At 37.0% G+C, this 12,349-nt stretch overlaps 1 protein-coding gene across 2 annotated transcripts in view; it reads left to right on the top strand.

Moving 5' to 3' along the window:
* The window catches only part of cadps2 (Ca++-dependent secretion activator 2), a 194,142-nt gene that overhangs the window by 166,382 nt on the left and 15,411 nt on the right, over positions 1-12,349 (top strand). Inside the window, exons 22-24 of one of the 2 annotated variants that reach the window (XM_085462837.1) lie at positions 1,892-1,906; positions 4,148-4,222; positions 4,589-4,672. In XM_085462837.1, coding sequence (XP_085318963.1) covers positions 1,892-1,906; positions 4,148-4,222; positions 4,589-4,672 — 174 coding nt within the window. Of the gene's footprint in view, positions 1-1,891; positions 1,907-3,301; positions 3,346-4,147; positions 4,223-4,588; positions 4,673-12,349 lie in introns of those variants that run through there. The other variant, XM_085462838.1, reaches the window with a different exon arrangement.

Raw genomic sequence — 12,349 nt, 5'->3', positions numbered from 1 at the left:
CCTTATTTTTGTTGTTATTGTTTAGAGAACAAACCACAAATGGATCTGAATGAAGTCATGAGTTGAATCACACAGCTGTCAAGTTTTGTAGTAGAACATGTTGGGCATGCTCTGTTTAAACCCTACACTGAAAAAAGATCAAAGGTACAATATAGCAAAACCACTCAAAATAAATTGATAAGGTGATAGTTATGGCTCTTCTCCATACAGTAGTATTTCTTCCTCCAAACAAGTTGTAAGGGGTACTCCACGTTTTGACCTGCCAGCATCTTTGCTATGGTGAGAATAAGAACGTAAACTGTACATCAGACTGACCTAAGTAGTTAGCACATTTGGTTTTAGTAATATTAGTTATTTTTGCAAGAGACTGATTTTACAAAACAAGAATTCTGACTTTCAAAGACTCGAACAAACAAATTTGCAAGGTTTTTTCAAAAGAAGACTAATTCTGGATTGCTGCCATCTTTTGCTTTAACTGAGTAGATGTGCAGCAACAAATTCCTCCAAAAAAGTTCTGAGATTTCTGTACACGGTCCTATCACCAAAGGTTAACCTCTCATTGCTCTTTCCAGCTGATGTCACTCACCTAACAATTATTCCTATCCTTTTTCATTACTTCTGAATTCTATATTAACTCCTTCCAGTTAAACTGAAAGATTCTACTTTCGTATAATGTCTCTACACCATGAAAAGCATTTTATCAAAAAAAGAAAAAAAAACAAGTATTATTCTGAGGCATTTGTTTTTTTCTTCTTAATACTATCTACAGTTTAAAAACTTAGCAGTCTGTCTCAGGTACTGCAGTGAACTCAGTCAGATACATGGTGAAGTGGCTGTGGTGCCACTGAGTGAGAGCTGCCTTGCTGACATCTCGCTAAAATGGATTGAAAAACAGAAATCTACAGAAAATTTGAATACTTACTGTCACAGAAACAATGTGGTCAACAGTGATGAATGCAGAGCTATCTTATGATTGTTGTTTCTGGGCTTTCACTGAGTCTTCACACCTACTCATGTTTCAAAAGCAAAAGCAGACAAGTGGGCAGACCTCCATATTTGACAGGAAATTACCTGCCAGATAAAAATAAAATTTTGAAAATGAAAAAAATGTAATGTTTCAAAAAGTAATAAAAGCGTAAAAAAAGAATGAAAATAAAACAAGAAAAAATGTTAAACTTTGTGGACATTGTAAGAAGGGTAAGAACCTGTGGGCAACTGATAAAAGAGGAGGACATCTTACTTTTACTCCATGGTCTTTTATCAGAATCTGAATCAGTCCAGCTGCTACTGCTACAAAAGACTGCTACATTTTATGTTGGGGGTCAAATTGACCCCAGGAAACAAAACCTTCCAAACATGACTGCCATATAATTGAAATAACTAAGTAAAATTAAATGTAATATTTAAGTAGTAGGTATTTAATATGCAAAATCGTTGAAGTTGGTCAAAAATAATAAGATGAACTAATTCAAATGGAAGAAAATGTTAGATGAACTTAAACTGTTAAAGTTAGGACTGTTTAAAAAAAAAACTTTACAAAACTTAATTTACTTAATTATTTTGAGTGTTTGGTTTAAAGTGCACGCAAACAGTTTTCAAGCCATATTTCCAACTTGGGAATTAAAAGATGGGATTGGAGTTCATTTACACCTACTTTTCTGGCTGTTATGTTAATTATGTTATGAAAAGGCCACAAGCAGTTTCAGTGTTGTCATATGCATCATCTGTTTGACATGTGTTGAATGAGTTGAATATTGCAAGTCATTAATTGATGCATTTAAAAACTAAAAATAAGAAAATCTTGGCTTACTGTCCTTTTTTTCTTTTCTGTCTCATGTTCTCCACCATCCCTCATATCCATGTTTCCTTCTCATCATTGTTTGAACATCAGATTGACGGACAGTGGGTAAGTGCCTCCACCTCCTCATTAACCTTCCTTTCCCCAGCCCTTCCCATTTCCTTGTTAGGAAATCTAAATTAACATCAATAAAATGATGAAGAATGAACAGAAGTTTATTTTAGCTTTCTTTGAACCCTGTAAAGTTGAGCCATTTATTTTGTCCAGTTGATGGTTAATGGTCAGTTAATAGATATGTTGCTATCTGCAAACTCTTAAGCATATGAAGCACAGTGAATAAATATGTTCTGCAACTTTGCAGTACCTGGAAAGAGTACCATTACCATTACGTGATATTCATACTCAGGAGATTTGATATTTCTGGTGTTTGAGTTGACGATAGCTAACTTATAAAACTCGGCTAAAACAGCTAATTATAAAAACTGAATTAACGTTAGCCTTTTTTCCTAGAAAATATTTTGATGTTGAGTGTTATGTGAATGTGAAGTTTTGTCAGGATTCTTCAGCTTGACTAATAAAGAGTGCCAACCTGAAGATGGGAGTTTTGGTTTGGTTTTAAATTAAACAGTCTATTTTGCATTAGACTAATCTATTAGCAAAATTAAGCCTGGTCTAACCGTACAAACCAATGACTGTAGAAAATATATATTTTCTGCAGTCATTGATTCAAACCATTTTAAAGTATGTCGGTAAAACTGGTGGAATGTTGTAAACAGCTTCATGTAAGAACTAGTTTCTTTCATCTAAAAGAAAATACACCTCCAACTTGTAACAGTGTGAAGAAGAATGTCTACCCATCCTTCAGCTGTATGCTAAATGCTAGCCCTGGCATACCACTAGGGGAAAATGTGTATCCCTGAGGGTAACCACCTACCAAATGAAAATGTGATTGCCCAAATCTGATACCTTTGAGGTGAACTGGCCCCTTTTAAGTTGCTTGTAGGGGTTGTGAATGAGCCCCATGAGAGTCTGAACTGAATCCAAACCAACAATTTTCTGTTTAAGTTTTAGAGTCTACTGATCTCCAGAAAAGTGTTTGGACGTTCTTAAATCCCTCTGTGCCAAATCCTGCCGTTTTAGAAAAAACTGTGAGGGGTTTGACTGGAAGGCAACACAGAGTCTGTGAAAAGTCCACCCTTGATAAAGACTTCTCTGGTTGATTAACAGTTTTGCTTTTACAAAGCCCATGAAATTGCTAATCAATGTGCTGTTGTTCTGTTGCTGAGCACATTTAAATGGTGAGGGATGGGTAGGGGGGGGGGCTCATATTAAAAATGTGACCTAATTCTGATCTCAGCCAATTCGCAAGGCTGAAGTAGCAGCAGTAGTTACAGCTCAACAGGCAAATAAATGTTTTTAAAAGATATAATTGTTCTTTTCAGTTTTGTGTCGCATATGGCAAAGACCAAACAATTTCTTCTCCTCCTCTCTGCTTTTTTTAAGGCAGGCATTGTAGGAAAAAGGAAGGAGCAGTAGTGTTAATTGAGGTAAGAAGAAGAAAAAAGAAAAGTTCTCAAGATTTGCTAGGAAGATTCAGAGCACTGAAAGAGAGCTGCCATATTGAAGACTTTTGGAAGGGAAAAAAATTGGCGATGACCTCTCTGGACCCGCAATTTGTCAGCGATCTGTATGCTTTGTTGATTGAAATTTTTAATTTGGGTGTTCTTTAGAAGGCCAGTGAAAGGGCATTGTCACTATGAGATGAACCCCCCTGCTGCTGCTACCATTCAGTGCCCAGCCCCTGCATTTTTTCTTTCTCTCTCCTTCCTTGAAGGGAAAAGGGTGCCATAAAAAAAAATATATATATATATATATATATATGTATATGTATATATATTTTTTTCATTTTATTTTATTTTTTACGGAGTGGCAAACGAGACATGAAATAGTGGATTAATTGAATCTTGTGTGAGACTTTGGTCCTCTCAGCTAGAGCACTGCTTTAGAGGAATACAAGGCTGCTCTAATTGTAGGGAGATGCACAAAAAGTATCCTTCAGATTCCGTCAGATTTCCAGCACAGATGGGCATATTATTCAGCTGCATAATGCACCCTATTAGCTGCTTAACACAGCAGCGTTACACGGATGGGAAGGTTTTCTAGGCTGTCCTGGGAAGGGGTGCATGTGTGAGGATTTGTTGTAGTTTTTTATTTCTTTTGCAGCACAGACAATACTGTTGTATATCAGAGCAGAGGGGTAGTCTGTATTATGTCTGTGCCTGGTCAGTTTCCTGAAAATAACAAATAAATAATGTGACTTTTTGTCCCCCCCTACCCTCATCCCTACAGCAACAGTACCACTCCAAAATTGATGTTTTGATTGACGAGGCATTAAAGGACATTATTACATCACTCGTGTCAAAGGTAAACCTCACCTTTACTCTTTTACGCTTTATTATTTTGTATATTTTTCAAAAATATTTTAGTAGGGAGAGGGGTCAAACCATACTCTTTGATAACCCAGCCTAGCTTTTGTTTGTTTGTTTTGTTTTTCCAGATTTTGGTATTTAGACACTTTTTTTCCTTTGATTAATTAATTTCATGCTTTTTTTTTTTTTTGTTAAAGAAATGTGAGTTTCATTTTACAGAAAGGGGGAGCTAATTTTTGTTGTTCTAAAAATATTCCAAGAATCTTGAAACAAGATTAGATAATAACTTTCCTCACTAGACTCAAGAAAGCAGCTAGAAACCTAATCTTAGAAGTGTTTTTGTGCTCCCACCTCTCTGTAGTTTGCTGCTGTTTTAAACGGTGTCCTCTCCAAGCTCTCAAGATATGATGAAGGGACATTCTTCTCTTCAGTCCTGTCTTTCACAGTGAGTAGCCATGTTTTTGTTCCTGGAAATGGAGTGCTGTGCTGTTATTTCACTGCTTATCCAGGCAACCTGTTATTTGCTGGAAACCAGATCTTGAAAGCTGAAAGCTGCTGCGAAATATGTGGAACTCCCTGTGAGTCTGTCTGCCTGCTGTTTTATTGTTCAGCCCATTCATCACATATTTGTGTCTCCATCCACATTGAGATCATTCAAGTTTTGGCTGGAAAATAAAGCAACCTGTAAATGCAAAGTTGGCTGCTCTTTGCATAGAGCCTATTGCATCTGCATGTTACTTTTTTTCCACACAGTGTCAAACATATGTGAAAGATAAGGAGGGTCTTTATTCTGTCTGCAATACCAGAAACAAAGATTACATAACAAACCAGCATTTGGCTATCAAGTTGTTAATGAGCTTTTTTAACATCCATTGAAATTATAGAAGACTTAAGAGTTTAAAAACAATTTCTCAATTCAGTAAAAAGTAAAGAAATTCATACATATCAAACAAAAATTAAATTATGTTCCTTTTTTTTAAACTTGTGTCAGTTTCTAATTAAAGGTTTTTGACAGGTATGCAAAAGACATTGAATGTTACTGAACAAACTGTTGTTGAAAAGCACTCTTTTCTAAATATTTAGTTTGCCTTTATTCATAAGGGGTGCAACGATACTCGTATCGATATTGAACCGTTCGATACAGTGCTTTTGGTTCGGTACGCATGTGTATCGAACAATACAAAATTTTCAATTTATTTTATCAACTTTCCTTCTGACGATGCTGTCTGTGTTGAGCGCTCAGTGGATCTGCGCTCGACAGTGCAGCCTAGGCGGAGTAGTCGAACGCAGACTCACTGAGCGCAGGGCAAGCTAGCGAGACAGAAGTTAAGCTCGTTGCAACATGGCAAATTGAACCTCCCCCACCCTCATTCAGATGTGGCGTTTGGAATTATTTTGGTTTTCATGTGACGTATGACCCTGAAGGTAAGCGCTAAAGTAAAACAGTATGTCGGATGTGCCACGCAATGCTCAATTACATGGGTTTGAACTAGTGTTTTATGCTGGGCTCACACTGTGCGATTTTTGGCCCATTTTGAGCCGATTTTTGAGTCGTGCGACCGTTTTGGCGATCGGCCCGATATTGGCCTTCATCGTGCGTCGTGCATCGTGTAGTATACGTGGGGTAACGAGAAGCGATTAACACCTCACGACCAGCTCCCGATCATCAATCGCTTGGTCGTGAGGATTTCAAACATTGAAATCCTCACGACCGTCATGAGGGTGTCACCGCAGTTTCTCACGCTGCGAACACGCAAACACAAATGTCAGTGAAAAAGACGGTGCAGCACGGCAGTGCAGCGTGTGATCTGGACACAAGCGATGGAGGCACAACTTGTAGAACTTTGGAAAGCTCATCTGAGCCTTTTCGATGTGGCCTCACAAAATTATCACGACCACAACAACCGTGAAAATAGTTGGATCTACACTGCTGCTCAATCACAGCTGCCTGATCAATGTTTTTCATTAGCAATTTAGCAAAGTTGATGGTGGTGGTGTGCGTGTCTGTGTGAGTGAAAGACAGAGAGAGCGAGCGACAGAATTTCTGTTATAACCTTCATGTTATGGACGCACAGTGTGAGCACTCAGGTCGCATCAGAGCATCGGGCCGTATAGTGTGAGACCCTGCATCGTGACCCATGAACTGCTAACCCCTGCGAGTCAATCGTACAGTTTGAGCAGGAGCTGAATCGCGCGACTGAAAAAATCGCACAGTGTCTGCCCAGCATTAGCGCAGTTAGCTCGTTAACGTGTTGGCCGTCCAGCCCCACGCACGGGGCTATCAGGGGTAGCTTGTTAACGGAGATTTGCCGTGTTGTGGCGTTAAGGTCATTTCAACGAGATTAACGCTGACAGCACTAGTGGGAACACAACGAATATGACTGCACATTTACACCGACATCATCCTAGTGCAAAGACAAGTGGAAGCAGACAAAAACAACAAGCACGCATGGTACAAACTTTACCCGAGTCATTTAGACAGCCGTTAGCACAGGATTCTCCTTATGGGGACCTGATATGTTTAATATGCTGCTGAGAATATAGCCCAGAAGAAGCGGATAGTATAGCTTTTATTTTGGAAAGAGCCATTTCTCTGTAATAAACTCTCTTTTCCAAAGATGAGTGATTCCTCAATCAGATACAGGGCTCGCAAAATCGCTAGCCCGACGTCCTGGAGCTAGCGATTTTTCCAGTCGGGCTACCAAAATCTATCTCTGCCCTGCCCGTCGGGCTATCGTAGGAAGGAGAAATATATGTCAATGCTTTTGCATTCTTTCGGAAATGTAGCTGGGTAATTATGTCATTGGCATCGGTGAGCCGCTGTCAATATGTGACATATTGAAATCTCGTTTGAATTTGCGCTTGTTTTTTGCTTTCACTTTGCAATCGCGTGAACTGTGTATAGAGAGCGACAGCACTGATCTGTGAGTGATGATAATTTGTGCACCAATTCCTCTGACATCGTCTTATCAATCGTTAGCTTACTATGCAAACATGACAAGTGAAATCTCCCGCAGCTTAAACATGTGAGAGGTTGATCGCGCAGAGAATCGCTGAGCTTATGTGAGTGTGTGTGTAAAAGCAGCAGGATTTATATTTTAGTTCTGCTGAGCCAAATAAGACAGGTCAGGGTGAAGAAGTGACAGCCAAAGAAAAGCTTACCACAAAACGGAAAAGTTATGACAAATGAGACTATAAGGCAAAAAGAAAGTGCAGCTTTATGGTTTCATGGACAAAATAATTTCTGTGGCTGCAATATGACGAGCTATATAACCGGGGCTGCACATAAGTGGTGCGCATTCGCTGTCAAAATAAAAAACGCGCACATATATATATATATATATATATATATATATATATATATATATATATATATATATATATATATATATATATGTATGTATATATATATATATATATATATATATATATATATATATATATATATATGTATGTATATATATATATATATATACATACATATATATATATATATATATATGTATGTATATATATACATACATATATATATATATATACATACATATATATATATATATATATGTATGTATATATATATATATATACATACATATATATATATATATATATATGTATGTATATATATATATATATATATATATATGTATGTATATATATATATATATATATGTATGTATATATATATATATATGTATATATATATATGTATATATATATATGTATATGTATATATATGTATGTGTATATATGTATGTATATATATGTATGTGTATATATGTATATATATATATATATATGTATGTATATATATATATATGTATATATATATATATATGTGTGTGTATATATATATATATTAATTAGTCAGTTTTGTAAGCAATGCATTGAACTGATAGAGGAGAATTGTTAGTTCAGTGTGTTTGGGTTTCACACTTCAGTACATTATTATTATTGAAAAGGGGTACAATTCTTTTTTTTAAATCCTATTTAATTAAGAAAAAAAAGTTCAATGAAAGGTCACTGATTCCAGATTTTTATATATTTATAGTTTTAAGGAGAGAACAGGAGAACAATCTTAAGCTGCTGTATCTCCCTCTATCCTATAATTCTCTCTGGTTCCTAGCTTACTTCCCTCTCAGCTCCTTCTTCTGGTGAAATTATAATGTAACCCCTACCTTGGCCTTCTGGTCTTTTGTCTAGTGGTAACCTGACATGTGTGCCTCTTTTGGGATAAAGGGCAGGGGGCGGAGCCTTTTGGACTTCACACCTGGTCACAAATACACAAAGCATTCATTTCTAGTTTTCCTTTGTTTCACTTCATTGTCGTGAGTGGGTCAGTTTATTTATGGCTGATTTCTTTTCCCAAATATAATTTTAGTAAACTTTTTCATTAATACCAACGCACCTTTTTATAGGATTATTAAAAACGATGAGCTGTAACCATAGTTTATTATATTTAGTTTCTATTGTAGATTTCCAGAATCCCACAGCGTAAGGCTTTTTGTCATTTTATATCTCTTAGTTATTAACAGTAGTGGAAAACAATGTGGTGGAAACTGAATCATCAGAATTTTATAAACTTTTTTTTATTATATCTCATCACTATATAAGCTAAAACTTGAATGGTGCATTCACAACTGAAGTGCGTCCTAAAAAATGTTAGCTAACGTCTACTAACTAAATGTTACCTCAGCAATGGAGATTTAAGTATGATTTTGGATGGTGCCTGTTAGATGTTGCGGCTAATGACATTTAATGTAAATATGATTGCTTGAAATGTTAGCTAAGCAATGGAAAATAAGATCTGTAAAAATTACATATAAGTTGCTTTATATTTCTATCTTTATCTTTACCAGCCAAGCATCTAATTTACTTATTATGACAATTATTACATTTGTTGTTTTTGTTGTCATTGTCAAGACTACTCAGAGAAGCCCTACTATTAATTAAAACTTCAATGTTCATGCAGAAGTGGAAAGAAGGAAAATAAAAGGAACACATACGTGCAGAGAAAGCTCTTGAAGCATGTAGTTATGTCAACCAGGCTTTCATCAAATCAGCAAAGATGCGCAAGAAAGAAGATTAGACAACAACTAGGCAGAAACATAACAACATAGTCATTCCTCATCTTGCAGGTTTGTTAGAGAATCTCAGAGCTTCAGCCACACCTAAAAAATGGTTGATCCCAAGGATAAAACGTCCTTCCCCAGACCTTTTTAACTGGAGAAACCAGCAACTCCATAAATGCAATGCACAGTATAGAAGAGCCACCTTGACATGACAAGATGCAGTTGTACATCTGTGCTATATAAGTCAATCTTTCAAGGATGCCAATGTACACATTTTGGACTGAGAAGACAGAGGAGTAAATAAGCCCATCTAGTTCCACTATGAACAACCATCATTGAACAGAAGTGGTGGCTTACAACACCAGCTGTCAGCCACCTACAATACAGTCTTGAGATCCTTTCTCAGGTACCTAAACCCCCACTCACATCTTACATCAGGTGACCTCAATAGCTGACATGGTGGGTGGGGCAAGGTCGCACAGTGTTTTCACTTGAAACCTCTCGTGGTAATGACCCAGGCCTTTTTTTTGACACCTTGGCTCATGTGATGATGCACATGAGTAATAGTGGGTCAGTGACAACCTCCTAAGGGACAACCCCCACTAGGGTTTAAATACCTGGGACTCTCTAACTTTTGGTTTTACAACTGTAGACGCCTCTTGCATGAGAGGTGAAACATCTTCAAAATACTTAACGTCCGGTCACCTTCTTTTCAAACTCCTCAGACTTCAATCTTAAATAATCAGAACGGATTAATGGCTGATGTACCACAGGCCCTTAAGGCAGCAGTGCATCTGGAAAGTATTAAAAGGGCTTCACTTGTTCCACATTTTGTCAGGTCACAGTTATATATTTCAAAAAAGCTTACACAACTAGCCTCATTCATCTATTCACACAAGCACTTTCTTCTTTGCCATACAGGACATCCACCTGGAAAAAAATTAAATGAACCCAAGGCAGGAAATGGAACTGATATCATTGTGAAGTTACTTAATAATTTAATGCCCCATTACCCTGATAACAAAAGGCACCTCCTCCCTCTCCTCTCTTTAGACTTATACCTGCACTGATCAGTACCTGTACAGGAACATATCTTTATTTTAAAATGTTTTTTGTTGCTGTCAAATATTGATAAGTTAACAGACATCCATTATCTAGATGCAGAGAGGATTACTAGTGTTTAGGTAAAACTAAAGAAACAGTAAAGGAGATTGAGAGAGCAGAACGGGACAACAGTGACGAACTACTTGTATGTGCATTTTCCCTTTTTCTCTGTCTATCCTTTCTATTGCTCAACACGAGAGAATCTCTAATCTTGTTGGCTGGAACTGTGCCGACATCTGTGATCTGTCATGGTGCTTTGTCGCCTCGCCAGAACAAAAGAAAAAGAGGTGAATGACTGTGAAAAGCCTTAAGGGGAGGAAAGGGTAAGAGAAAATTGATGTCTCAAGTGACACCAGGGGCATTTACATGTAGCCAGTGACACACATACACACTCTTAAATGTTGTACCTCATACAGGAGAACTGTACTTTATACACTTTGAACCTGTCCATATATCTGTGGTTGTGTGGCAAATGTGCATAGATGTATAGGAACCTGACTGTTTTTCTTTCATACCTAAGTCCAGACTTTATGACCAACCTGAATATTATGCTTTTGGTCTATTATGAGTCTAAGCAGTTTTGACCCACCAAGGCATACTGGTACCAAATGGCACTTTCATAGATATAAGATATCTAAAGGTGCTGTTTGATATCTGAGACTAAGTTAACATGACCTGTCATGGCATCAAGCCAATTCACGCCAATGTATGCAGCACTGAGTGGCCTTAATATGTGTTGTTATCAACAGATATTGTTATTCACCTCAAGAGAATGTATCTTCAAGTTCAAAGCGATGTTGCTCCTGGTTTTAACATTTCAACCTGCTTATGGAACTTTGCTGCACATAACATCTGTGCTAGTAAATGAACTGACCACCACACGTGCAGTAGATGGATGGAAGTTAGGAACATTTTCTGACTGTAGGGTTCTGCTAAATCGACTGGTTTTATATAGTGTTTCTCTACCATACCTGAGGACTCAAAGGCTTTATACAATTTGCTTCAGTCATCTAGTCGCACCCATGAATACAAGCACCTTTTTCTGTGTAACTGCTTTCTGTGTAACATTCACACATTCATAGAGCATTTGTCTATATCTGGCATGCAGACTGGAGTAGATGACCTGTTCAACCTTCTGATATTCAGCCACGCCATCAATAGGATTGCTAGATTATTATTGCTATCTTGATAATATGGGTCAATCCATTTAAAACTGTAAATGACCAGAAACATCAAAGGGAAGAGATAACAAATGCACTGAAAGAGGATAGGGAGAATGCTAAAGCTACTTAAAAACAGGCAAATTAGGGGAAGTGAATGCAGCTGGGGAACAACAAAGGAGCAAGTAATCAGGGAAATGATACAAGGGGAAGTCAAACTGAACTCAAGGCACGAATAACTATCAAAATAAAGCAGAAAATAAAACATGGTAAGTAAAAAATAATGTTTTTTTCCTGAAATGAAGGAACTTAATACAGGAGAACTGATAAACTATGAATCACCAGAAGACATTCAAAATAAAAAAAATATTACAGCATCAGTTAGAAGCATAAGTGACAAGTTAATACTGGTCAGTATGCATCCACTATAACATGTGCCTTGAAAAAGTTATGAATCTGAAAGTCGTAAGCAATTTTTGGGACCATAGAAAAGATGTTTTTGAGACTGAGATTGGAGATCATTGCTATTGTTCAGTCTTAGGATGATACTGCACTGTGCCAGAAGGAGAACTTAACCCTATCAGAGAAGAATTTCAAATATTCTTAAACAAGGCTCTGAATTTCAAAGTATCAAAAATGAGTTTATTAGAAAACAAATATTATCAAGAAAGAATGAACCTGGTATCAAAATGTAGTTAAAAAGGAGAACTTCAAGTGATTTAACTTATGTTAATAAGTCAACTACCCAGATGTTGTTATGATTCCTGCCACCTCCACCTCTCCAGT

This window comes from Copadichromis virginalis, linkage group LG7 (assembly GCF_057382275.1).
Source record: "Copadichromis virginalis isolate Kocher_CV1m ecotype Utaka linkage group LG7, C_Virginalis_male_GT1.1, whole genome shotgun sequence".
In the NCBI taxonomy this organism is placed as follows: domain Eukaryota; kingdom Metazoa; phylum Chordata; class Actinopteri; order Cichliformes; family Cichlidae; genus Copadichromis; species Copadichromis virginalis.
The sequence above is the reverse complement of the archived record's forward strand: the minus strand, read 5'-3'. Positions and strand labels throughout refer to the sequence as shown.